Raw genomic sequence first — 27,261 nt, forward strand, 5'->3', positions numbered from 1 at the left:
AGTAATCACACTGAGATTTACCGTAAAAGAGATTTGCTGCGATTTCCAGCAATGCCAGGGAAGCCTGAATCGTAGAGTAAAAGTCTTTGAAATATTCTTAACCTACAGGTCTTCTATACATTTATACAGAATATAGAATGGATTTGTAATTATTTCTGTTGTGTTTTATTACTGACTTATTTACCACAACGCAATTTCTTTTCAACCTGCAGGGGTTCCAACCAATGTGACTCTCTCCATTGTGAGGGAGCAGGGCTCCTCAGGTGAGGTGGCAATCTATTACACAACCAGGCCAGCTCTATACAACCCCCCCTCCAACCAAGCCACCGCAGGACAAGACTACGTTTCCAAAGATGACACCATCATCATGATAAATGGTGCTACCGTGGCCCTTGTTACTGTTACAATCCTACCGGTAAGGATGTGCTGTTGAGCAACACCTGTTTCTTCTAGTTTAGCTTCTGTCCACATTTGGTAGCAAATAGGACCAAAATATTGTTATTATACGGGAAAAAAACTGTGAGAATGCTTACTTAAATAGGTGAAAATATTAAATCAGATTCTTTATCTTACTAATTCTGCAATAACAACCATTCACACGGAGGATCAACAGAGAACAGACCTGGTTCTATTTAAACACTAGACTTTAAATTGTTTTGCTTGTTGTGACCTGTTCAATCAGGGAATAAACAACCAATAATCCTCATTAAACTATCGCTTCTCTTAGCCTTCCTTATTTAAATTTGTATTAAATTTGCACAGTTTGAGGTTACTGTTGTTTTCAAATCTTAAGATTTATAAAAATCATTGTGAATTTGAATAACGGTTTTCTATTATTTCGTGTTTTCATGTATGCATTTTTTTTTCTAAGGATGATATCCCAGAGCTGGCAGAGAGTTTCCTGGTAAATATCACTAAGGTGGAGCTCGTTAGTGGGTCAGTTGGAGCAGGGCAGCCCAGTGTGAAGAGACCTGGTATGGAGGTAGCAGAGATCACGATCCCGGAGAATGATGATCCCCGAGGGATTCTCCAGTTCAATGTTTCTGAGGTGAGGTGAGCATAGGACATTACAGAGAGGTGAGCTTGACACTGAATTATTGAGGTTGTTGGGAAACCTCCAATTTGATACATAGAGGGCTTTTTTAAAAAGCTTGTGATAAAGAAATAAGTAAGTAATACAACTGTGAAACATCAAAAAAATCTAAATTAATAATAAACAGTAACATCCTTAAAGATGTTTATTTCAAAATTTCTTAGTCATTGAAAATTTCTTCTGAATTTCTTGTCTAGGATATTACTGGAAGTGTCATCCTGGCCTATGAGATACCACCACCAGACAATGTTCTCCTACTATCAGTGTTGCGACTCGCCGGTACAGTTGGAAGACTTCTTGTCTACTGGGAAGCTCAACCAGTCACTGCTGATCTTAATGACTTCAACCCCCTTTCTGGAAACATCACCTTTCAGGATGGGCAAGTGAGTTAATATTGGTCCCGTGTTGAAATTAATTCACAATAAATATCACATGAAGTCACTATATGAGGCTGCTCAACTATTTCTAGAGCGAAGCCACAATTGCTGTCACCATCATAGACGATGAACAGGTGGAGCCTTTGGAGACCTTCACAGTGAATTTGCTGCGTGTGATTGGTGGTGCTCGACTCGGAAAAGTGACCTCAGCGACTGTAAATATTCCATCAAATGACTCGCCACTCGGACGATTTGGATTTCAGAAACGAGAGGTGAAAGTAAAACATCTCTGTTGGCATCAATTTCAAACTTAAAACTGACGGTTATTGTTCTATTCAGTGTAGAGTAAACAACATGAATAATCATCTTGCCTAATCCTCTCCAAGGTTGCCGTCAGTGAACCAGAGTTTGTGGATGATCCATCTGCTGTGGCAACACTAACAGTGCTGCGCAGTATGGCAGGTGTGGGTGCAGTGACACTGGTGTGGCGGCTGGAAGTCCGCGCTGCAGGGGACCTCTCACCTTTAAATGGAACTCTCGTCTTCAATGAGGTACAGTAGAAAAAAAGGCGACTTCATGTATCCACCAGTTTGTAGTCTCAATCTGTAAGTAGTAGTAAGTTTCTTCTTTAATTCTCCTTTACGTTTCAGACTGAATCTATGAAGTCATTTGTGATCAGAGCCCTTGCTGACACTGTAGTGGAAGGAGAAGAGCGTTTCACTGTACAGCTGTTTCCTGCAGATAGTGGTGCTGTCATAGACCCCTTAAATGGTTAGTATGTGAAAATAAAATGTCAAAATGCAGGTGCACATTTTGAATTCAGTAATCATTGATCTAGTCCTCTATAGGTATGGCCACCATCACTATCAGGGGTGACAAAGCTGCCCTGGGGATTATTGGGATAGCAGAGTCCTCTAGGAGCATCCTCATTGGAGAACCTCAGGGGAATTACAATGGGAGTGCCAGAGTCAGGTGAGATAATTGTCCTGATTCAACCTGTGAAGACAAACAAGAGCTCTCAATTGGAAAACTTGTCATGCAATGTGTTTCCTTCTTCCAGCCTTGTGCGAGGGCCAGGTGTGTTTGGAGAAGTACAGGTGTACTGGAATATCACTCCAGCTGCAGTTTCTGAGTTTGAAGCAATCTTTGGCACTGTGACTATGAGAGATGGACAGTCTACTGCTACCATTACTATTAAGGTATTGAGCAGTGTTCATTGGAAAATTGTGGCATTGTCTCTATCTGTTTATTTGAGGACAAAAAGCAGCATAATAACGTGATGACAAGGGATTTCCATAAAATTATCACAGTCACATCTTTTCTGATGTTAGGTCTTGGATGATGAACTTCCTGAGACGCGCCGTGAGTATCAGCTTACACTGACCTCTGCTACTGCAGGACTGGACATAAGTCCCACGGCCGGGCATGCCAGAATTATTATGGCAGCAAGCGACAACCCATATGGCCTTTTCTCTTTCACCCAGAACCAGATCAATACAACTGAGAAGGAAGGAATGGTAAAGTCATAAAAAAATACCCTGGTACATAATATATCATCTGGTGTAGTTTCATAACCCACAGCAATATAATTTAAGTTCTTTTCTTCAGGTTAATGTGAGTATCATTCGCTCCTTTGGCAATGAGGGCAGTGTGTTGGTGACCTATGAGTCATCAAGTAGCACAGCACTCAGTGGATTGGACTTTGCTCCAGCTTCAGGGCAGCTGCTACTCACCCCTGGCCAGAAGTTGCAACAAGTGGCCTTGCATATCCTGGATGACAGTCTTCCAGAGGGGCCTGAGGTGTTTTTTGTTAACATCACTACAGTGGCACTAGTCAATATCAGGTAAGAAAGGTTAAGAAGGTGCATTAGATTTATAATCTTGTTGAGACGGTGCTGTTATTCCATAGATATTGCTGATTGCAAGGATGCAAATAGAAAAAAATCCATGCATACCAGTGACCTAAAATATCTGCTGATATGAAAGAGTTCATAGGCAACTAGTTGTTCTGTGTCTCCCTCTTGTGGCCAGCAATGTTGACTACACTGTGAGAGAGTCAGGTCTACAACTGGACCAGCCTCCAGCCGTAGGCAGCATCTCTTCTCTGGCTGTCATCATACTACAGAATGATAATGTTGAAGGTATCCTGGAGTTCAGGCAGGACTATGTTAACATTACAGGTAACAAAAGCAAGCAGTTTTTTGTCTTGTAAAATGCTGAAGTTGCACAATTTGCTACAAACTGTTTGACTTAATTATAAGTTTATTCCTGTATAAATAATCCTTTTTTATCATGCCTTTCTTGCTTCCAGTTGAAGAGGATGTTGGCACCCTGTTGATCCCAGTGGTGAGAAGACTGGGCACATACGGGCGAGTCTCTGCTCAGTTTTTTTCTAGAAGCTTGACCGCAGCACCTGATCTCGACTATATCCTGTATAATGGCTCAGTGACATTTGTGCATGGACAGAATACCAGCTACATTAATGTCACTATCATAGATGATCTGGACAGGTGAGAAGAATAACTAAAAAAATATCTACAAGTTTACCTTAAAGTATACAGTATATTTATTCCACACACAGATACACACCTATATGAAAACACACAGTTAACAAAAAAGACATTATTTCATTCTACAACTACTGTAAATCTCCTCCCCCAGTGAATATGCAGAGGTATTTGAGGTTGTGCTGGTTGGAGCTACAGAGGGTGCCGTTCTAGGCTCCCAAAATATTGTGAGGGTAACCATCGGTAAGAGCGACTCTCCAAGCGGGGTTGTCCGTTTCCTCAATGAAAGCCTAATCACCGTTTCCAATCCTAACTCCACTCTGAAACTCAGTCTGGTTTTGGAGAGATCAGGCGGCCTTGTGGGCAATGCAACGGTATGAGGAACAATGCTATAAAAATAAATCACATCATTGCAGCTTACTGCTAGAGCAGGTTGGTTTCCATGGTGACATCATACAGTTCAAACTAGCCCTCTCTTTTCACAGGTTGCTTGGATAATCCTTGGCCCTAACAGTAGAGAGGCTCTTCCCCTCATCAATACTGACATTAGAGGACCTGTGAACGGGTCCCTGTTCCTCAAGGATGGAGAGAAAAGCACGCACACCATAGAGCTGCGGATTCTCCCTCATGGGGAAGTAGAGGTGGAAGAGACATTTGTTATAGAGCTCAGTATTCTGTCTGGAGAGATGGATGTTGATCCTCAGGCTAGTTCCATAACACTGAAGGTATTTCACCATGTAATGACTGCAAACTTGATTTCACCATCATTAATCGGTTTGCTCATATTGTTGTGCACAGTTTCTCTTTCAGAGCACTTTTTTCGCTGAAGGCAAGTTGTACTGGAATTAAGCCCGGCACCGCAATCATTCCTTTTCTCCTAATGTTTTTGTCTGTCAGATAGAGAAGTTTGGTGATCCCAATGGTATCGTCCAGTTTACTGAGGATGCGCTTCGAGAGCGTGTCTACAATGAATCCACAGAAGCAGAGGGCCCATTGAACATTTCCTATCTGATTATGCGCAGAGAGGGTGTCATGGGTAACATCACGGTATGGTCATATCTTAAATATACATTTACTGTTTACTAATAATATCCTGCTTAAACTAAAAATATAATACTTTTACTTTTGTAAACACAACCATATCGTATCCTCAGGTGCACTGGCGAATACAGAGTGACTCAGATACTGCAGGTGACTTTCTAGCCTTAACTGGCTCAGTGATGATTCGGGAAGGCCAAAGAGAAGCAGAAATCGTCCTTAAGCTGATGCCTGATACAGTGCCAGAGCTAGAGGAGCTCTACATTCTTCAGCTCACATTTGTGGAGGGTGGGGGTACTCTGGATGCCAACCCGAATCTGATCAGAGCTCGCATCAGGTTTGTTATTTGATCAGTTAGAAATGGTTGTAGAAAAATCAAAGACTGAATGACCTTAAAATGACTATTCCTCTCTCTCTCACAGGGTGCCTGCTAATGATGAGCCTCATGGGGTTTTTTCTTTGAACTCCAAGCAGCAGTTTATAGTAGTCACAGGCTCGGGGTCAGAGGTCAGCAGAGCTATGGTTATAAATGTGACACGGCTTGCTGGGCTATTTGGCAATGCTAGTGTAGGCTACAGGATCACAGGTGGGATAGATGAAGTGATGGACATAACAGAGATACTGGGTGGGAAAGCTGAAGGACGACTGCTCTTAAAAGAGGGACAGAGCTTCAGTGCTATTTCTCTACCCATCAGCAGCCAGGTGAGAAAAAGCATGTTTAGTGACTGGTGTATAGAGAATTACCCGTACACAAAGTGAACACACCTTCTACAATAGAATAGTTTATAATATCTTGAATCCCTTATTTATTTCACCTGTTTCTTCCCACCGTAGGCATTTTTGTCAGTGGGTGCAAGCATCACTGCAGAGCTCACTGATGTTAGACTTGTCAGTGTCGTCCTTGGCTCTTTGCCACGCCTTCTTCACGAGGCCAGAGTTGCTACAGTGATTGTATCTGAAGAAGCTGCTAACTCAGAGGTGAATTGTAATTTTTTTTCTATATTTAAATGGCAGTTAGACAGAAACTGTTGCCAGTTATCAGAGAAAGACACTCCTGGAGATATGCTCACTGTGTGCGTTTGCAGGTATTTCTTTCCATTATAAATATGGAATTATGTGTCAGTTTTTTCTGAGTCAGGGTAGAGTAATTTACACAGATATTGACAAAAAATTGATTAATAAATATCATTTTACTAGTCATTTGATGACAAACCTTGATATTTAGCACTGTATTCATCTGACTCCTCTCCACATAGGTTTTCAGATCATTTAAAATTTGAAGAAAAACTTTCAAAGTGAGGCATTGATGAGTCATTGATTACTTTGTGTACATTTATCTGTTTTTAATACAAGAATCTGAACCTTGTGTCGTTAGATATTAAATTTACATGACATCTTACACATAACCATTAAATATAACCCTTCTACTTTATGTGAGGGCACCAAAGTAACACCATTATTAACTGTCCTCTATCATTTATGTTCTGTAGGTTGGCTTTGCTTCACTGGCTCTGCAGGTTTCAAGCGTGGAAACAGGGATTTGTGTGGCAAACGTGACACGAAAAGGGCTGTTTGGAGACATCAGGGTGCAATGGAAGGCTGGGTATCCTTTAGGAGAGAAGCTGCCTGGCTTTAAAGCCGGAGCTATCATCCCAAACTCAGGTAAAACAGTGAGAAAAAGACAAGGATTGAGCTCTGAAAGACTTAAGTTGTGTAGTATTTTTTTCACTGAAATTTTCAAGGTGTAATAGTTGAACATATTCATATAGAATATTTTTGCCTCTATTTGATCAGCCATGAATATAAATTATTTGTCCTTTGTTGGCAGTATACCACTCTGAGCTTCATCTCCCATCTTAGTGTTTCTGCGCACTAAACGCTGCACGTCCTCTTCTAACAGTTGATAGTGAGCTCCTTCTTTATATTTAGGTTCACTAACCCTGGCCCATGGAGAAAGGAGTAAAGCCATATCGCTAACAGCAGTTGCCGATTCATTGGATCCAGCTTCTTATGCTATACACCTCACCGCTGCTGCCTCCAGCTCTGCTGGAGCTGGTGCTGTCAAGTTCAGGTAGTTGGTAAACTGAATATTGGACTGCTACTTACTCATTGAATTTCACATGTGACCTCACTCTGATTCCTCTCCCTGCACAGGTCAGGTTTTACAGTGGCAGAGGTGGAGCCACTGGGGGTCTACCAGTTTTCCCCTGATTCCCGCCAGATTGTTATTGCAGAAGACATTCAGACTATTACACTTTATATTCAGAAACTTTACGGTTCTCGTAGCAATACCACCTACCTGTCATTTAGAACAACAGCAGGGAGCGCAACAGCAGGAGAGGACTTTTTGGCTGTACCAGATGGCCGTTTAGTCTTCAACTCACCTCACCAAACCAACGCTTCATTAAGCCTTTCAGTGCTTGATGATTCCCTTTCCGAACCTGATGAGTACTTCCATGTAAACCTGACAGATGTTCAAGTTCTTAATCAGGACTTAGCGTGGGCACATACCTCTCCTCGCCTTAACCCTCAACACAGTGCCGCCACCGTCACCATCCTGGCTAGTGATGCAACTGGTGGAATACTGAGTATTGGACCTGATCTGATCCAGGTACAAGAGGACATGGATGAGGAAACCCAGCAGGCGCGCAGCGTGGTTCTGAGGGTGCGCAGGTCTGCTGGTTTTGATGGGGCTGTGCGGGTTCGAGTCCAAACCTATGGAGGTGTGTGTGTGTTTTGCTGCATGTCTTTTACATCGATATTGTGGGACAGTGTATTGTGTTATTTAGTGTAATGTGTAAAAAATTTCTCTAACTTTTGTTGTTTTTTTTTTCTTTTAGATGGAAGTACAACTCAGCTACCCATCAATCTAAAACCTGTTGGGAACCTTGCAAAGGAAGAGCTGGACTTCCGCTTGGTGTCCCCTATAGTGTCCCTGCAGGCTGGTGAGAATGAGACAGAGGTTATCCTCTTCATCCTGGATGACTCAGAGCCTGAGGGACAGGAAGTATTCTATGTTTACCTCAGTGATCCAGAGGGAGGAGCACAGATCACAAACACTTCACTCCAGGGATTTGGAGCTTTTGCCAAAATCACTATTCTTGGTAAATGCATGAAAGAGGCTTTATGGTATACGTTGTAATAACTATGTAATGTGTATTCCTCTATTTTAATTGTGTTGTTTTCTCTGTTTCTTTCCTTTCACACCAGGGAGTGACTTCCATAACGGCATTGTAGGATTTAGCCTTAATTCTCTGATGGGAAAGGTTTTGGATGAAGATTCAGAGAATAGAACTGCTCTGCTCTCTCTGCAGAGACAGGAAAACAGGTAATGAAACACACCTTTTTTCTCATTTCTGCTTAACAAGTGGCGTTGATAAAAACATATCTCCTTTTAATGGTTCCATTATCAATGTGTTTTTTCCTTATGCCATTTTCCCCTCTGCTCAGAGCTTTTGAGGATCTGCAGGTCTTCTGGAGAGCGACCTTCGACAAGACATCGCTAACTCTTGTTAATAATGGAGTCAACCTAACTACACAGCTTGTTCGGACCTCAGGAACAGCGACCTGTAGGAGAGGCGAGATAATTTGCACTCTCACTCTGGAGGTTGTGAATGATGATGTAAGGCAGGCAGTGGATGTAGACACTTGTAGATGTTATAGCACTTTTCCTTTATTTCTAGTCTTGAAATGTGCTAATCTGTTCTACTGTAGGAACCAGAATACCAGGCATGGTTCCTAGTGGAGATTTATCAAGTGGGTGCTGGAGCTACCATTAATGAGACCACCCGTTTTGCCAACATCACCTTAGCAGAGAGCGACAACCCAAATGGCGTTGTGTACTTTGCTGTGGGCCACAGACTCCCCATCGCCACCCTGACAACAACAAGCCTCATCCTCCAAGTTTACAGACAAGCAAGCACAGCTTCTGCCATGTCTGTACGGTATCGGACACTGGTAAGAGACAACGACTTGCTTTATGTAGAAATTAAGCACAGGTAGAACTGGGGTACACTGCATAAACAGTTATACTTGAAACAAGCCAAATATTCTTAAATCTGACAAAAGTTTCTTGTTTTGAGAAGAAAAAAAATCTGCCAGTGGGCTGAGCAAAAGTTGCTTGACTAGAATTGTTAAAACTAGCAAATGAATCTATGCCTTTTAACTAGACAAAACTGTCTAAAATTTATGCTTAAATGAAGAAAATTTGACTTATTACAAGGAAAGAGACTAAATTGTTTCTTTCTTGATTGAGTTAAATATGAGAATTAAATCTCAACTCTGAGAACAATAATTAGAAAAAAGTGCTGAGAATAAGACACCATCTGTTCAAAAAGCTACAAAAAAATATGGGACTTTATCTTAAAGCAAGACACCAGAAGCACTCTTATTTTTTGCACTTTTATTGACAAGCAACGGGTCAGTAACTCAACTTTAACAGTACTGAGGTCTAATTCCAGGACACTCATGTCTAACATTACCTACATTTGAGCAGGGCACTGTGTAACATGGCCACTGTAAGAAGTGCATATTCCAGATGCTCTTAACAGGAATAATAACAGTATAAAATACTCATGACTGAATGTATCAAACATACATTTTGCTGCAGCTTGAAGCAATCAGCATTCAAAATCCTAGATTGCATAACTTTTTAGAAGAACAGCTTTAAAGATCACAAACGTGTCTTACATGAAGATGCAGCGACTGAGCATAACAGAGTGGAAAAGGTTACAGCACCTGGTATTGCATAAACAGATTATTTTGATTTTCTGCAAAAATTATGACGACAGGGTGGCTGTGGCTACGATGTAGCTTGCCATCACCAGTGTGTGAATGTGTGGATGACTGGATGTGTAAAGCGCTTTGGGGTCCTTAGGGACTAGTAAAGCGCTATATAAATACAGGCCATTTACCATTTACTTCACATTTTAATATTTTTAATGATAACATTATTAGGTTTTTAATGTCCCTTACTGCAGAATAAAGATTTCTTATGAAAGTTTTGTTTTGTTTTGTTTTGTTTTTATCTTTAGCTCCATTCTAAGAAAATGACCAGTTTCAAGTGTCCTCAGTGTAGGACACATACAGGATGTCATGCTGAAATGTAAAGCACTTACAATAGAAGACAAACAACAAATTATTCCAGCCTAATTGATGACATTTATGGCATTTGTTTTCTGTGCTGACTGATATGCTGCTCAGTGCTTTGCTGCCTGCTTTTAAATCAGATGTCACTCTGAACATAAACACAGGCTACATGTGATGTCTCTGATGTGTATCTGTTTCTACCCGTGCTGATGCTAGCATGACTAAAGCTAGCCAAGCAGCAGTAAATATGTGAAGTAAGGCAGAAGGATATACTCATCAAACAAACAGGATCATAAGAATATAAAACCACGAGCACTACAAATGTAACAGAAATATGTTGACATAAAATGGCATGTTATTTGAAATCTACACGAAACAATGACACAACTACTTTTTTTCAATTTTTTCAATTTATTTATTTTTTACCAATTGTCCAAATTAGTCTGTGATTGGCCTTAGTGTGACAGAAATCATATTTATATACAACTAAATATGACTCAGCAAACATGTTTTAAATGGATGATTCCTCACTTGATGACGAATGATCCATTTCCATATTTGCTGAGTCTTAAATTTGATGTCAGTGAACTTATCAGTGGTTGGTGTTAAAAAAAAAAAGCCCCCAAATCCCCTATGAGCAAGCACTTGGCGACAGTGGAGAGGAAAAACTCCCTCTTAATGGGGAGAAACCTCTGACAGAACCGGGCTCAGGAAGGGGTGGCCTTCTGTCTCGACCGAGAGGGGTTCAAATGTTCACTGACAATTTAGTTGTATATAAATATGATTTTTAGGACTTGATGTTGAGACCAATTATGTGAAATTGGGGACGCGCACAGTTCCGCTTCTTCTTGTTCTTCTTCTTACTTGGCGGAATCTCTGGCAGCCTCTTAACTTCATTCTCGAGTTCAGCCACCTTGACATTGAGCATTTTCTGTTTGTCTCGCAGATTTTGCAAAGATTCCTGTACAGAAAATGCAGCTGACTCTTCTTTTTCTATCTTCTGTTGTTCTGTGGTGTCTTTTTCTTTCTGAGGCTCCTGCAGAGACATTGCAGTGGATGGCAGTGAGTCCTCTTTTTCCATCTTCTCCTGTTCTCCAGTCTCGTTTTCTTTCAGAGGCTCACATTTATGCATTTCATTTGCAGCAGTGGAATTTTGTTCTTTGTGCTGCTGTGGGATTTTAAGTGAGGAAACTTTGGCCTCTTTCAGCTCTCGCTCAAGAGACTCTACCTTCAAATCATGAAGGGCCTTGTTGGGGCAGAGCTGGGATTTCAGGTCACTGATTTCCAGGTTGAGTGTCTCCTGCTCCTGCCTATGTTTAACGGCCTGCTCTTCAAGCTGATTTTGAGCTGCTAGGAGCTGTTTCTGGAGCATCTCAATCTGCTCTTGCTGAATCCTACATTTGAGCTCAAATTCAGCCTCCTTAGAGGACTTTAGTCCTACAGAGTCAGTGTGTGAAGCCTCTGTGGTTGGAGTGGCAGACTCCACACACTGCTCTGTGGTAGGGTGGCTGATTTGGTCCTGCAGGGTAGCTATCACCTCATCCAATATGACAATAGCTTCATTGTCATCTGCGAGAGTGTCTGTCTCGCTGATGTCATTGGGCTTATTACTAGAAGCCTCTTCCAGCTGCTCTATGAGGTTGTTAATCGTTTCCTCATGATTTTGCTTGCTCTCGTGAATTTCTTCATGAAGTTTGTTCACCTGAGACTGGTGATAAGAGGCCCTCTTGTTTGCACCTACCATTTTACAGTAAAGGTTGTTCTGATGGTATTGGGAGGCTTCCAGTTGGTGTCTGAGAGCAGCAATCTCGTGCCAGGGATTAAACGGGGGTCTAAATATGGGATAGGGTTGATATTGCCAAGTCCCTCCATTAGGCACAGGGTTTGGTCTGCTGGGGTTCTTCCCATTTCCCTCTCTCTCCATGTCCTCCTTTGCATTTGAAATGGGGAGGGATTCAGCCTTTTCTTTTTCAGGAGTGGCTTCAGTGTTTTTTTGCATTTCTTCATTTTTCGGGTTTGCTCCATCACCCGTGCTGTTTTGAACTTCAAGAAGAGCCCGGGCATATGCCCGAGTAGTTGGTCTTCTTGGTTCTTCAGCCACTCTTTTCTGTTTTTGCTTTTTTTGTTTCTTTGGTTTCACAACCGTTTCCTTTGGTGGTTGTGCCACAGCAGACTTTTCAGTATTTGGTTGTGCGGCTTTATCAACCTCAGGTTTTGGTCTTTCTAAGATTTTTGGTGTGATGACCATTTCTATTTTTGCTTCTGCCATTGTAGATGCGTCAGCGTTTGCGTCTGCGTTTCTCTGCGTCTGCCTTGTCTTTGTTTTAACAACCAGGTTGTTTTGTGTTTCTGCCATCCGAGATCCACTAAAGTTGGTTGACTGTCTCCCCTATTTATAGGATTTTCCAGTAGAATGTGAACACCGCATCACAGGCTGTTCCTGTGATGTCGCTGTTCCTTTGAAGTGCCATGATTGGAACAATTCAAAATAAAATGTCCACAAACCTAATGTAAAGGAAAGGCTTTTATTTTGTAGCACATACTGAATTAACACCATAAAAGCTACTCTACAGGAATTGCAGTAAAAAATAAAACAAAAGCAAAATATGTTTTTTAAATGGTTGTTAAAAAAACTAACCAAAGTAGAAGACAACTGTTTAGTGGAAAGTATTCGACATTCTAGAGATTCTCAGGCATAATAACTTCTTTCATAATTTAAACAAGGACAGGTAGAAAACGTTCATATTTAGTGAAAGATATTTATTAACATTATCCAATGAGAGTTACTGAATGTCTGTAGGCAGTGAGATCTTGGTGGTTGCCGAGGCGACAGAATGTCATCTATGTTTTGTTTTAAATTCAGTTTCAATGCTGAATCTAAGAAACAACAGACTGCAGAGGGAGACTTTAATAGAGGTTTACTAACTCTTACTATCATATACATTGTGGAAAAATCTGTCTTTATTTAGCATAATATTTTTGTTATAAGCACTAAATATTTTTTATGATTAACTGATGAACACTAACGTACCAAGCTGAAAATTCTGCTCACCAGTCAGCAGCTTATATTCACAAAAAACGGATAAATCTGCGATCCATGCAACTCTAACCAGCCAACAAAAACATGTGTTCATAATACAAAACAAGTTTACTTTGTGAAATGTTAAAAGGTACAAAAAATAAAACAATAAAATAAAACAATATGTTTTCAAGACTTTTTCACAAGTTCCTATATCTCACTGAAATGTTACTCTGTAGCTGATTTCTCGTATTTTAAGTGTGATGAGAAATTTTGACTAGAAACAAGACAAATATACTTGATAAGATTTTGAGTTTTTGCAGTGTATATGCAGCTGATTGATTTGGTCTTTAACCAACATGGAATCATTTATGTTGGGCAGCTGTGGCTATGTGTACTAATCAGTGCTTCAGTCCCCAATGCTATCAGTCCACACATCAAAGGGCAAGATACTGAACCTTCGATTGTCCCCAATGCATTTGGGTGTGAATGAAATGTATGACTATGACTTCTAGTTCAAAAAGGGCTATTTATGTATTTAAGTCCAGTTGTTGCTCATTCACTGTTACCTTGAACGTGTCATGCTATCACCACTCTGTGTAACAGATATTTCCTATATAAGCAAATATGTTTTACACTATTTACCTACTGAAATGAAATCGTAACACCAGAAAAATGTTTAACTGTTTATTTCTGGAATAATAATAATGCATTTCTTGCATTTCTCGTGGGTTCTAATGGGGGCCTTTCTTAAAATTACTGGTCCCAGTAACAAAGGCGCTTGTCGACTCAGAAATCGAGGGAAAACCAACAACACACCCGGCAGAACATTATGTTATTTACACGGGTGCACATAAGTGGTCCGCAGGTGCGCATTCGCTGTCAAAATAAAAGACGCGCACCAGATAAGAAGTTGCAACACGCGTTTGCGTCCATATAAAAGGCACTGTTTTTGTCCGCTAGAGTGGGATTTTCACGGCACATTCTGCACCACATCTCTGTGCGTTCATCATTTGTTTGAAGCCAGCTCACCTCCTGCAACCACTTTTCCGAGAACACGCGCTTCTTTTGTGGTTCGGACTCCTTCTGACATTTCTTTGGAGGTGGAGGAAAACCAAAGTGATTGCTTAAAGGAGCTTGCTTCTTCGACATCTTTAAGAGTTCTAAAGAAATGTCTGTCCTCCTCCAGAAAATCTTATGTACGCAAACACGCGTTGCAACTTCTTATCTTGTGCGCGTTTTTTATTTTGACAGCGAATGCGCACCTGCGGACCACTTATGTGCAGCCCTGGTTATTTAGCTTGTCATATTGCAGCCACAGAAATTCTTTTGTCCATGAAACCATAAAGCTGCACTTTCTTTTTGTTCTTTTCCGTTTTGTGGTAAGCTTTTCTTTGGCTGTCACTTCTTCACCCTGACCTGTCTTATTTGGCTGAACTAAAATATATATCCTGCTGCTTTTACACACGCACTCACGTTGTCAGCGATTCTCTGCGCGATCAACCTCTCACATGTTTAAGCTTGCTGTGGGAGATTTCACTTGTCATGTTTGCATAGTAAGCTAACGATTGATAAGACGATGTCAGAGGAATTGGTGCGCAAATTATCGTCACTCACCAATCAGTACTGTCGCTCTCTATACACAGTTCGCGCGATTGCAAAGTGAAGCAAAAAACAAGCGCAAATTCAAACGCGATTTCAATATGTCACATATTGACAGTGGCTCACCGATGCCAATGACATAATTACCCAACTACATTTCCGAAAGAATGCAAAAGCATTGACATATATTTTTCCTTCCTATGATAGCCCGACGGGCAGGGCTGAGATAGATTTTGGTAGCCCGACTGGAAAAATCGCTAGCCCCGGGACGTCGGGCTAGCGATTTTGCGAGCCCTGGAACAACAAGTAGGCCTGCAGAGCGAGAGCAAAGTGCTCTAATAGGGTGATATGGTACTACAAGGTCATTAAGATAAGATGGGGCCTGATTATTTAAGACCTTGTATGTGAGGAGCAGGATTTTGAATTCAATTCTGGATTTAACAGGAAGCCAATGAAGGGAAGCCAAAACAGGAGAAATCTGCTCTCTCTTTCTAGTCCCTGTCAGTACTCTTGCTGCAGCATTTTGGATTAGCTGAAGGCTTTTCAGCGAGTTTTTTGGACATCCTGATAATAATGAATTACAGTAGTCCAGCCTGGAAGTAATAAATGCATGAACTAGTTTTTCAACGTCACTCTGAGACAGGATATTTCTAATTTTAGAGATGTTGCGCAAATGGAAGAACGTAGTCTTATATATTTGTTTAATATGTGCGTTGAAGGACATGTCCTGGTCAAAAATGACTCCAAGGTTCCTCACAGCGTTACTGGAGGCCAAGGTAATGCCATCCAGAGTATGAATCTGGTTAGATACCATATTTCTAAGATTTTCAGGGCCGAGTACAATAACCTCAGTTTTATCTGAATTAAGAATCAGAAAGTTAGCGGCCGTCCAGGTCTTTATGTCTTTAAGACATTCCTGCAGTTTAACTAATTGGTGTGTGTTATCTGGCTTCATGGACAGATAGAGCTGGGTGTCATCTGCATAGCAGTGTAAATGTATGCTATGTCTTCTAACGATACTGCCTAGGGGAAGCATGTATAATGTAAACAGAACTGGTCCTAGCACTGAACCCTGTGGAACTCCATAATTAACCTCAGTGTGTGAAGAGGACTCTCCATTTACATGTACAAATTGGAGTCTATTAGATAGATATGATTCAAACCACTGCAGCACAGTACCTGTAATACCTACAGCATGTTCTAATCGCTCTAATAGGATATTATGGTCGACAGTATCGAATGCTGCACTGAGGTCTAGCAGGACAAGCACAGAGATGAGTCCACTGTCAGAGGCCATAAGAAGATCATTTGTAACCTTCACTAAAGCTGTTTCTGTGCTGTGATGAGCTCTGAAACCTGACTGAAACTCTTCAAATAAGCCTTTCCTCTGCAGATGATCTGTTAGCTGTGTGACAACTTCTCTTTCAAGGATTTTAGATATGAAAGGAAGGTTGGAGATTGGCCTATAATTAGCTAAGACTGCTGGGTCATAAACAGATTATTTTGATTTTGTGCAAAAATTATGATTACTTCTCTGTCAGTGCGCCCCAGGGTGGCTGTGGCTACAATGTAGCTTGCCATCACCAGTGTGTGAATGTGTGGATGACTGGATGTGTAAAGCGCTTTGGGGTCCTTAGGGACTAGTAAAGCGCTATATAAATACAGGCCATTTACCATTTACTTCACATTTTAATATTTTTAATGATAACATTATTAGGTTTTTAATGTCCCTTACTGCAGAATAAAGATTTCTTATGAAAGTTTTGTTTTGTTTTGTTTTGTTTTTATCTTTAGCTCCATTCTAAGAAAATGACCAGTTTCAAGTGTCCTCAGTGTAGGACACATACAGGATGTCATGCTGAAATGTAAAGCACTTACAATAGAAGACAAACAACAAATTATTCCAGCCTAATTGATGACATTTATGGCATTTGTTTTCTGTGCTGACTGATATGCTGCTCAGTGCTTTGCTGCCTGCTTTTAAATCAGATGTCACTCTGAACATAAACACAGGCTACATGTGATGTCTCTGATGTGTATCTGTTTCTACCCGTGCTGATGCTAGCATGACTAAAGCTAGCCAAGCAGCAGTAAATATGTGAAGTAAGGCAGAAGGATATACTCATCAAACAAACAGGATCATAAGAATATAAAACCACGAGCACTACAAATGTAACAGAAATATGTTGACATAAAATGGCATGTTATTTGAAATCTACACGAAACAATGACACAACTACTTTTTTTCAATTTTTTCAATTTATTTATTTTTTACCAATTGTCCAAATTAGTCTGTGATTGGCCTTAGTGTGACAGAAATCATATTTATATACAACTAAATATGACTCAGCAAACATGTTTTAAATGGATGATTCCTCACTTGATGACGAATGATCCATTTCCATATTTGCTGAGTCTTAAATTTGATGTCAGTGAACTTATCAGTGGTTGGTGTTAAAAAAAAAAAGCCCCCAAATCCCCTATGAGCAAGCACTTGGCGACAGTGGAGAGGAAAAACTCCCTCTTAATGGGGAGAAACCTCTGACAGAACCGGGCTCAGGAAGGGGTGGCCTTCTGTCTCGACCGAGAGGGGTTCAAATGTTCACTGACAATTTAGTTGTATATAAATATGATTTTTAGGACTTGATGTTGAGACCAATTATGTGAAATTGGGGACGCGCACAGTTCCGCTTCTTCTTGTTCTTCTTCTTACTTGGCGGAATCTCTGGCAGCCTCTTAACTTCATTCTCGAGTTCAGCCACCTTGACATTGAGCATTTTCTGTTTGTCTCGTAGACTTTGCAAAGATTCCTGTACAGAAAATGCAGCTGACTCTTCTTTTTCTATCTTCTGTTGTTCTGTGGTGTCTTTTTCTTTCTGAGGCTCCTGCAGAGACATTGCAGTGGATGGCAGTGAGTCCTCTTTTTCCATCTTCTCCTGTTCTCCAGTCTCGTTTTCTTTCAGAGGCTCACATTTATGCATTTCATTTGCAGCAGTGGAATTTTGTTCTTTGTGCTGCTGTGGGATTTTAAGTGAGGAAACTTTGGCCTCTTTCAGCTCTCGCTCAAGAGACTCTACCTTCAAATCACGAAGGGCCTTGTTGGGGCAGAGCTGGGATTTCAGGTCACTGATTTCCAGGTTGAGTGTCTCCTGCTCCTGCCTATGTTTAACGGCCTGCTCTTCAAGCTGATTTTGAGCTGCTAGGAGCTGTTTCTGGAGCATCTCAATCTGCTCTTGCTGAATCCTACATTTGAGCTCAAATTCAGCCTCCTTAGAGGACTTTAGTCCTACAGAGTCAGTGTGTGAAGCCTCTGTGGTTGGAGTGGCAGACTCCACACACTGCTCTGTGGTAGGGTGGCTGATTTGGTCCTGCAGGGTAGCTATCACCTCATCCAATATGACAATAGCTTCATTGTCATCTGCGAGAGTGTCTGTCTCGCTGATGTCATTGGGCTTATTACTAGAAGCCTCTTCCAGCTGCTCTATGAGGTTGTTAATCGTTTCCTCATGATTTTGCTTGCTCTCGTGAATTTCTTCATGAAGTTTGTTCACCTGAGACTGGTGATAAGAGGCCCTCTTGTTTGCACCTACCATTTTACAGTAAAGGTTGTTCTGATGGTATTGGGAGGCTTCCAGTTGGTGTCTGAGAGCAGCAATCTCGTGCCAGGGATTAAACGGGGGTCTAAATATGGGATAGGGTTGATATTGCCAAGTCCCTCCATTAGGCACAGGGTTTGGTCTGCTGGGGTTCTTCCCATTTCCCTCTCTCTCCATGTCCTCCTTTGCATTTGAAATGGGGAGGGATTCAGCCTTTTCTTTTTCAGGAGTGGCTTCAGTGTTTTTTTGCATTTCTTCATTTTTCGGGTTTGCTCCATCACCCGTGCTGTTTTGAGCTTCAAGAAGAGCCCGGGCATATGCCCGAGTAGTTGGTCTTCTTGGTTCTTCAGCCACTCTTTTCTGTTTTTGCTTTTTTTGTTTCTTTGGTTTCACAACCGTTTCCTTTGGTGGTTGTGCCACAGCAGACTTTTCAGTATTTGGTTGTGCGGCTTTATCAACCTCAGGTTTTGGTCTTTCTAAGATTTTTGGTGTGATGACCATTTCTATTTTTGCTTCTGCCATTGTAGATGCGTCAGCGTTTGCGTCTGCGTTTCTCTGCGTCTGCCTTGTCTTTGTTTTAACAACCAGGTTGTTTTGTGTTTCTGCCATCCGAGATCCACTAAAGTTGGTTGACTGTCTCCCCTATTTATAGGATTTTCCAGTAGAATGTGAACACCGCATCACAGGCTGTTCCTGTGATGTCGCTGTTCCTTTGAAGTGCCATGATTGGAACAATTCAAAATAAAATGTCCACAAACCTAATGTAAAGGAAAGGCTTTTATTTTGTAGCACATACTGAATTAACACTATAAAAGCTACTCTACAGGAATTGCAGTAAAAAATAAAACAAAAGCAAAATATGTTTTTTAAATGGTTGTTAAAAAAACTAACCAAAGTAGAAGACAACTGTTTAGTGGAAAGTATTCGACATTCTAGAGATTCTCAGGCATAATAACTTCTTTCATAATTTAAACAAGGACAGGTAGAAAACGTTCATATTTAGTGAAAGATATTTATTAACATTATCCAATGAGAGTTACTGAATGTCTGTAGGCAGTGAGATCTTGGTGGTTGCCGAGGCGACAGAATGTCATCTATGTTTTGTTTTAAATTCAGTTTCAATGCTGAATCTAAGAAACAACAGACTGCAGAGGGAGACTTTAATAGAGGTTTACTAACTCTTACTATCATATACATTGTGGAAAAATCTGTCTTTATTTAGCATAATATTTTTGTTATAAGCACTAAATATTTTTTATGATTAACTGATGAACACTAACGTACCAAGCTGAAAATTCTGCTCACCAGTCAGCAGCTTATATTCACAAAAAACGGATAAATCTGCGATCCATGCAACTCTAACCAGCCAACAAAAACATGTGTTCATAATACAAAACAAGTTTACTTTGTGAAATGTTAAAAGGTACAAAAAATAAAACAATAAAATAAAACAATATGTTTTCAAGACTTTTTCACAAGTTCCTATATCTCACTGAAATGTTACTCTGTAGCTGATTTCTCGTATTTTAAGTGTGATGAGAAATTTTGACTAGAAACAAGACAAATATACTTGATAAGATTTTGAGTTTTTGCAGTGTATATGCAGCTGATTGATTTGGTCTTTAACCAACATGGAATCATTTATGTTGGGCAGCTGTGGCTATGTGTACTAATCAGTGCTTCAGTCCCCAATGCTATCAGTCCACACATCAAAGGGCAAGATACTGAACCTTCGATTGTCCCCAATGCATTTGGGTGTGAATGAAATGTATGACTATGACTTCTAGTTCAAAAAGGGCTATTTATGTATTTAAGTCCAGTTGTTGCTCATTCACTGTTACCTTGAACGTGTCATGCTATCACCACTCTGTGTAACAGATATTTCCTATATAAGCAAATATGTTTTACACTATTTACCTACTGAAATGAAATCGTAACACCAGAAAAATGTTTAACTGTTTATTTCTGGAATAATAATAATGCATTTCTTGCATTTCTCGTGGGTTCTAATGGGGGCCTTTCTTAAAATTACTGGTCCCAGTAACAAAGGCGCTTGTCGACTCAGAAATCGAGGGAAAACCAACAACACACCCGGCAGAACATTATGTTATTTACACGGGTGCACATAAGTGGTCCGCAGGTGCGCATTCGCTGTCAAAATAAAAGACGCGCACCAGATAAGAAGTTGCAACACCCGTTTGCGTCCATATAAAAGGCACTGTTTTTGTCCGCTAGAGTGGGATTTTCACGGCACATTCTGCACCACATCTCTGTGCGTTCATCATTTGTTTGAAGCCAGCTCACCTCCTGCAACCACTTTTCCGAGAACACGCGCTTCTTTTGTGGTTCGGACTCCTTCTGACATTTCTTTGGAGGTGGAGGAACACCAAAGTGATTGCTTAAAGGAGCTTGCTTCTTCGACATCTTTAAGAGTTCTAAAGAAATGTCTGTCCTCCTCCAGAAAATCTTATGTACGCAAACACGCGTTGCAACTTCTTATCTTGTGCGCGTTTTTTATTTTGACAGCGAATGCGCACCTGCGGACCACTTATGTGCAGCCCTGGTTATTTAGCTTGTCATATTGCAGCCACAGAAATTCTTTTGTCCATGAAACCATAAAGCTGCACTTTCTTTTTGTTCTTTTCCGTTTTGTGGTAAGCTTTTCTTTGGCTGTCACTTCTTCACCCTGACCTGTCTTATTTGGCTGAACTAAAATATATATCCTGCTGCTTTTACACACGCACTCACGTTGTCAGCGATTCTCTGCGCGATCAACCTCTCACATGTTTAAGCTTGCTGTGGGAGATTTCACTTGTCATGTTTGCATAGTAAGCTAACGATTGATAAGACGATGTCAGAGGAATTGGTGCGCAAATTATCGTCACTCACCAATCAGTACTGTCGCTCTCTATACACAGTTCGCGCGATTGCAAAGTGAAGCAAAAAACAAGCGCAAATTCAAACGCGATTTCAATATGTCACATATTGACAGTGGCTCACCGATGCCAATGACATAATTACCCAACTACATTTCCGAAAGAATGCAAAAGCATTGACATATATTTTTCCTTCCTATGATAGCCCGACGGGCAGGGCTGAGATAGATTTTGGTAGCCCGACTGGAAAAATCGCTGATATGGTACTACAAGGTCATTAAGATAAGATGGGGCCTGATTATTTAAGACCTTGTATGTGAGGAGCAGGATTTTGAATTCAATTCTGGATTTAACAGGAAGCCAATGAAGGGAAGCCAAAACAGGAGAAATCTGCTCTCTCTTTCTAGTCCCTGTCAGTACTCTTGCTGCAGCATTTTGGATTAGCTGAAGGCTTTTCAGTGAGTTTTTTGGACATCCTGATAATAATGAATTACAGTAGTCCAGCCTGGAAGTAATAAATGCATGAACTAGTTTTTCAACGTCACTCTGAGACAGGATATTTCTAATTTTAGAGATGTTGCGCAAATGGAAGAACGTAGTCTTACATATTTGTTTAATATGTGCGTTGAAGGACATATCCTGGTCAAAAATGACTCCAAGGTTCCTCACAGCGTTACTGGAGGCCAAGGTAATGCCATCCAGAGTATGAATCTGGTTAGATACCATATTTCTAAGATTTTCAGGGCCGAGTACAATAACCTCAGTTTTATCTGAATTAAGAATCAGAAAGTTAGCGGCCATCCAGGTCTTTATGTCTTTAAGACATTCCTGCAGTTTAACTAATTGGTGTGTGTTATCTGGCTTCATGGACAGATAGAGCTGGGTGTCATCTGCATAGCAGTGTAAATGTATGCTATGTCTTCTAACGATACTGCCTAGGGGAAGCATGTATAATGTAAACAGAACTGGTCCTAGCACTGAACCCTGTGGAACTCCATAATTAACCTCAGTGTGTGAAGAGGACTCTCCATTTACATGTACAAATTGGAGTCTATTAGATAGATATGATTCAAACCACTGCAGCACAGTACCTGTAATACCTACAGCATGTTCTAATCGCTCTAATAGGATATTATGGTCGACAGTATCGAATGCTGCACTGAGGTCTAGCAGGACAAGCACAGAGATGAGTCCACTGTCAGAGGCCATAAGAAGATCATTTGTAACCTTCACTAAAGCTGTTTCTGTGCTGTGATGAGCTCTGAAACCTGACTGAAACTCTTCAAATAAGCCTTTCCTCTGCAGATGATCTGTTAGCTGTGTGACAACTACTCTTTCAAGGATTTTAGATATGAAAGGAAGGTTGGAGATTGGCCTATAATTAGCTAAGACTGCTGGGTCATAAACAGATTATTTTGATTTTGTGCAAAAATTATGATTACCTCTCTGTCAGTGCGCCCCAGGGTGGCTGTGGCTACGATGTAGCTTGCCATCACCAGTGTGTGAATGTGTGGATGACTGGATGTGTAAAGCGCTTTGGGGTCCTTAGGGACTAGTAAAGCGCTATATAAATACAGGCCATTTACCATTTACTTCACATTTTAATATTTTTAATGATAACATTATTAGGTTTTTAATGTCCCTTACTGCAGAATAAAGATTTCTTATGAAAGTTTTGTTTTGTTTTGGTTTTATCTTTAGCTCCATTCTAAGAAAATGACCAGTTTCAAGTGTCCTCAGTGTAGGACACATACAGGATGTCATGCTGAAATGTAAAGCTCTTACAATAGAAGACAAACAACAAATTATTCCAGCCTAATTGATGACATTTATGGCATTTGTTTTCTGTGCTGACTGATATGCTGCTCAGTGCTTTGCTGCCTGCTTTTAAATCAGATGTCACTCTGAACATAAACACAGGCTACATGTGATGTCTCTGATGTGTATCTGTTTCTACCCGTGCTGATGCTAGCATGACTAAAGCTAGCCAAGCAGCAGTAAATATGTGAAGTAAGGCAGAAGGATATACTCATCAAACAAACAGGATCATAAGAATATAAAACCACGAGCACTACAAATGTAACAGAAATATGTTGACATAAAATGGCATGTTATTTGAAATCTACACGAAACAATGACACAACTACTTTTTTTCAATTTTTTCAATTTATTTATTTTTTACCAATTGTCCAAATTAGTCTGTGATTGGCCTTAGTGTGACAGAAATCATATTTATATACAACTAAATATGACTCAGCAAACATGTTTTAAATGGATGATTCCTCACTTGATGACGAATGATCCATTTCCATATTTGCTGAGTCTTAAATTTGATGTCAGTGAACTTATCAGTGGTTGGTGTTAAAAAAAAGCCCCCAAATCCCCTATGAGCAAGCACTTGGCGACAGTGGAGAGGAAAAACTCCCTCTTAATGGGGAGAAACCTCTGACAGAACCGGGCTCAGGAAGGGGTGGCCTTCTGTCTCGACCGAGAGGGGTTCAAATGTTCACTGACAATTTAGTTGTATATAAATATGATTTTTAGGACTTGATGTTGAGACCAATTATGTGAAATTGGGGACGCGCACAGTTCCGCTTCTTCTTGTTCTTCTTCTTACTTGGCGGAATCTCTGGCAGCCTCTTAACTTCATTCTCGAGTTCAGCCACCTTGACATTGAGCATTTTCTGTTTGTCTCGCAGATTTTGCAAAGATTCCTGTACAGAAAATGCAGCTGACTCTTCTTTTTCTATCTTCTGTTGTTCTGTGGTGTCTTTTTCTTTCTGAGGCTCCTGCAGAGACAATGCAGTGGATGGCAGTGAGTCCTCTTTTTCCATCTTCTCCTGTTCTCCAGTCTCGTTTTCTTTCAGAGGCTCACATTTATGCATTTCATTTGCAGCAGTGGAATTTTGTTCTTTGTGCTGCTGTGGGATTTTAAGTGAGGAAACTTTGGCCTCTTTCAGCTCTCGCTCAAGAGACTCTACCTTCAAATCATGAAGGGCCTTGTTGGGGCAGAGCTGGGATTTCAGGTCACTGATTTCCAGGTTGAGTGTCTCCTGCTCCTGCCTATGTTTAACGGCCTGCTCTTCAAGCTGATTTTGAGCTGCTAGGAGCTGTTTCTGGAGCATCTCAATCTGCTCTTGCTGAATCCTACATTTGAGCTCAAATTCAGCCTCCTTAGAGGACTTTAGTCCTACAGAGTCAGTGTGTGAAGCCTCTGTGGTTGGAGTGGCAGACTCCACACACTGCTCTGTGGTAGGGTGGCTGATTTGGTCCTGCAGGGTAGCTATCACCTCATCCAATATGACAATAGCTTCATTGTCATTTGCGAGAGTGTCTGTCTCGCTGATGTCATTGGGCTTATTACTAGAAGCCTCTTCCAGCTGCTCTATGAGGTTGTTAATCGTTTCCTCATGATTTTGCTTGCTCTCGTGAATTTCTTCATGAAGTTTGTTCACCTGAGACTGGTGATAAGAGGCCCTCTTGTTTGCACCTACCATTTTACAGTAAAGGTTGTTCTGATGGTATTGGGAGGCTTCCAGTTGGTGTCTGAGAGCAGCAATCTCGTGCCAGGGATTAAACGGGGGTCTAAATATGGGATAGGGTTGATATTGCCAAGTCCCTCCATTAGGCACAGGGTTTGGTCTGCTGGGGTTCTTCCCATTTCCCTCTCTCTCCATGTCCTCCTTTGCATTTGAAATGGGGAGGGATTCAGCCTTTTCTTTTTCAGGAGTGGCTTCAGTGTTTTTTTGCATTTCTTCATTTTTCGGGTTTGCTCCATCACCCGTGCTGTTTTGAGCTTCAAGAAGAGCCCGGGCATATGCCCGAGTAGTTGGTCTTCTTGGTTCTTCAGCCACTCTTTTCTGTTTTTGCTTTTTTTGTTTCTTTGGTTTCACAACCGTTTCCTTTGGTGGTTGTGCCACAGCAGACTTTTCAGTATTTGGTTGTGCGGCTTTATCAACCTCAGGTTTTGGTCTTTCTAAGATTTTTGGTGTGATGACCATTTCTATTTTTGCTTCTGCCATTGTAGATGCGTCAGCGTTTGCGTCTGCGTTTCTCTGCGTCTGCCTTGTCTTTGTTTTAACAACCAGGTTGTTTTGTGTTTCTGCCATCCGAGATCCACTAAAGTTGGTTGACTGTCTCCCCTATTTATAGGATTTTCCAGTAGAATGTGAACACCGCATCACAGGCTGTTCCTGTGATGTCGCTGTTCCTTTGAAGTGCCATGATTGGAACAATTCAAAATAAAATGTCCACAAACCTAATGTAAAGGAAAGGCTTTTATTTTGTAGCACATACTGAATTAACACTATAAAAGCTACTCTACAGGAATTGCAGTAAAAAATAAAACAAAAGCAAAATATGTTTTTTAAATGGTTGTTAAAAAAACTAACCAAAGTAGAAGACAACTGTTTAGTGGAAAGTATTCGACATTCTAGAGATTCTCAGGCATAATAACTTCTTTCATAATTTAAACAAGGACAGGTAGAAAACGTTCATATTTAGTGAAAGATATTTATTAACATTATCCAATGAGAGTTACTGAATGTCTGTAGGCAGTGAGATCTTGGTGGTTGCCGAGGCGACAGAATGTCATCTATGTTTTGTTTTAAATTCAGTTTCAATGCTGAATCTAAGAAACAACAGACTGCAGAGGGAGACTTTAATAGAGGTTTACTAACTCTTACTATCATATACATTGTGGAAAAATCTGTCTTTATTTAGCATAATATTTTTGTTATAAGCACTAAATATTTTTTATGATTAACTGATGAACACTAACGTACCAAGCTGAAAATTCTGCTCACCAGTCAGCAGCTTATATTCACAAAAAACGGATAAATCTGCGATCCATGCAACTCTAACCAGCCAACAAAAACATGTGTTCATAATACAAAACAAGTTTACTTTGTGAAATGTTAAAAGGTACAAAAAATAAAACAATAAAATAAAACAATATGTTTTCAAGACTTTTTCACAAGTTCCTATATCTCACTGAAATGTTACTCTGTAGCTGATTTCTCGTATTTTAAGTGTGATGAGAAATTTTGACTAGAAACAAGACAAATATACTTGATAAGATTTTGAGTTTTTGCAGTGTATATGCAGCTGATTGATTTGGTCTTTAACCAACATGGAATCATTTATGTTGGGCAGCTGTGGCTATGTGTACTAATCAGTGCTTCAGTCCCCAATGCTATCAGTCCACACATCAAAGGGCAAGATACTGAACCTTCGATTGTCCCCAATGCATTTGGGTGTGAATGAAATGTATGACTATGACTTCTAGTTCAAAAAGGGCTATTTATGTATTTAAGTCCAGTTGTTGCTCATTCACTGTTACCTTGAACGTGTCATGCTATCACCACTCTGTGTAACAGATATTTCCTATATAAGCAAATATGTTTTACACTATTTACCTACTGAAATGAAATCGTAACACCAGAAAAATGTTTAACTGTTTATTTCTGGAATAATAATAATGCATTTCTTGCATTTCTCGTGGGTTCTAATGGGGGCCTTTCTTAAAATTACTGGTCCCAGTAACAAAGGCGCTTGTCGACTCAGAAATCGAGGGAAAACCAACAACACACCCGGCAGAACATTATGTTATTTACACGGGTGCACATAAGTGGTCCGCAGGTGCGCATTCGCTGTCAAAATAAAAGACGCGCACCAGATAAGAAGTTGCAACACGCGTTTGCGTCCATATAAAAGGCACTGTTTTTGTCCGCTAGAGTGGGATTTTCACGGCACATTCTGCACCACATCTCTGTGCGTTCATCATTTGTTTGAAGCCAGCTCACCTCCTGCAACCACTTTTCCGAGAACACGCGCTTCTTTTGTGGTTCGGACTCCTTCTGACATTTCTTTGGAGGTGGAGGAACACCAAAGTGATTGCTTAAAGGAGCTTGCTTCTTCGACATCTTTAAGAGTTCTAAAGAAATGTCTGTCCTCCTCCAGAAAATCTTATGTACGCAAACACGCGTTGCAACTTCTTATCTTGGGCGCGTTTTTTATTTTGACAGCGAATGCGCACCTGCGGACCACTTATGTGCAGCCCTGGT

At 40.6% G+C, this 27,261-nt stretch overlaps 2 protein-coding genes across 4 annotated transcripts in view; one reads left to right on the forward strand and one right to left on the reverse strand.

The window, feature by feature from the left end:
• adgrv1 (adhesion G protein-coupled receptor V1) overlaps positions 1–27,261 on the forward strand; it is a 149,772-nt gene that overhangs the window by 47,135 nt on the left and 75,376 nt on the right. For all 3 annotated transcript variants that reach the window (XM_084947172.1, XM_084947173.1, XM_084947174.1), the window contains 25 exons: positions 213–415; positions 872–1,048; positions 1,291–1,476; positions 1,563–1,742; positions 1,857–2,021; positions 2,121–2,241; positions 2,319–2,442; positions 2,531–2,669; positions 2,802–2,987; positions 3,079–3,314; positions 3,502–3,650; positions 3,782–3,980; positions 4,132–4,351; positions 4,463–4,702; positions 4,875–5,024; positions 5,132–5,352; positions 5,438–5,717; positions 5,850–5,993; positions 6,506–6,677; positions 6,945–7,086; positions 7,170–7,738; positions 7,856–8,119; positions 8,226–8,343; positions 8,466–8,637; positions 8,730–8,972. In XM_084947172.1, coding sequence (XP_084803298.1) covers positions 213–415; positions 872–1,048; positions 1,291–1,476; positions 1,563–1,742; positions 1,857–2,021; positions 2,121–2,241; positions 2,319–2,442; positions 2,531–2,669; positions 2,802–2,987; positions 3,079–3,314; positions 3,502–3,650; positions 3,782–3,980; positions 4,132–4,351; positions 4,463–4,702; positions 4,875–5,024; positions 5,132–5,352; positions 5,438–5,717; positions 5,850–5,993; positions 6,506–6,677; positions 6,945–7,086; positions 7,170–7,738; positions 7,856–8,119; positions 8,226–8,343; positions 8,466–8,637; positions 8,730–8,972 — 5,000 coding nt within the window. The remainder of the gene's footprint in view (positions 1–212; positions 416–871; positions 1,049–1,290; positions 1,477–1,562; positions 1,743–1,856; positions 2,022–2,120; positions 2,242–2,318; positions 2,443–2,530; positions 2,670–2,801; positions 2,988–3,078; positions 3,315–3,501; positions 3,651–3,781; positions 3,981–4,131; positions 4,352–4,462; positions 4,703–4,874; positions 5,025–5,131; positions 5,353–5,437; positions 5,718–5,849; positions 5,994–6,505; positions 6,678–6,944; positions 7,087–7,169; positions 7,739–7,855; positions 8,120–8,225; positions 8,344–8,465; positions 8,638–8,729; positions 8,973–27,261) is intronic.
• LOC146375984 (uncharacterized) lies at positions 22,843–25,919 on the reverse strand. Its single transcript, XM_084947175.1, has one exon. It carries the CDS (start codon positions 25,303–25,305, stop codon positions 23,737–23,739), a length of 1,569 nt encoding a protein of 522 aa, XP_084803301.1. The 5' UTR covers positions 25,306–25,919; the 3' UTR covers positions 22,843–23,736.

This window comes from Perissodus microlepis, chromosome 12 (genome assembly GCF_051167445.1).
Source record: "Perissodus microlepis isolate ML-2025 ecotype Zambia chromosome 12, ASM5116744v1, whole genome shotgun sequence".
Taxonomy (NCBI): domain Eukaryota; kingdom Metazoa; phylum Chordata; class Actinopteri; order Cichliformes; family Cichlidae; genus Perissodus; species Perissodus microlepis.

Coding starts and splice junctions, on each gene's coding strand:
- LOC146375984 (XM_084947175.1), bottom strand. CDS start 25,305: ATGGCAGAAACACAAAACAACCTGGTTGTTAAAACAAAGACAAGGCAG.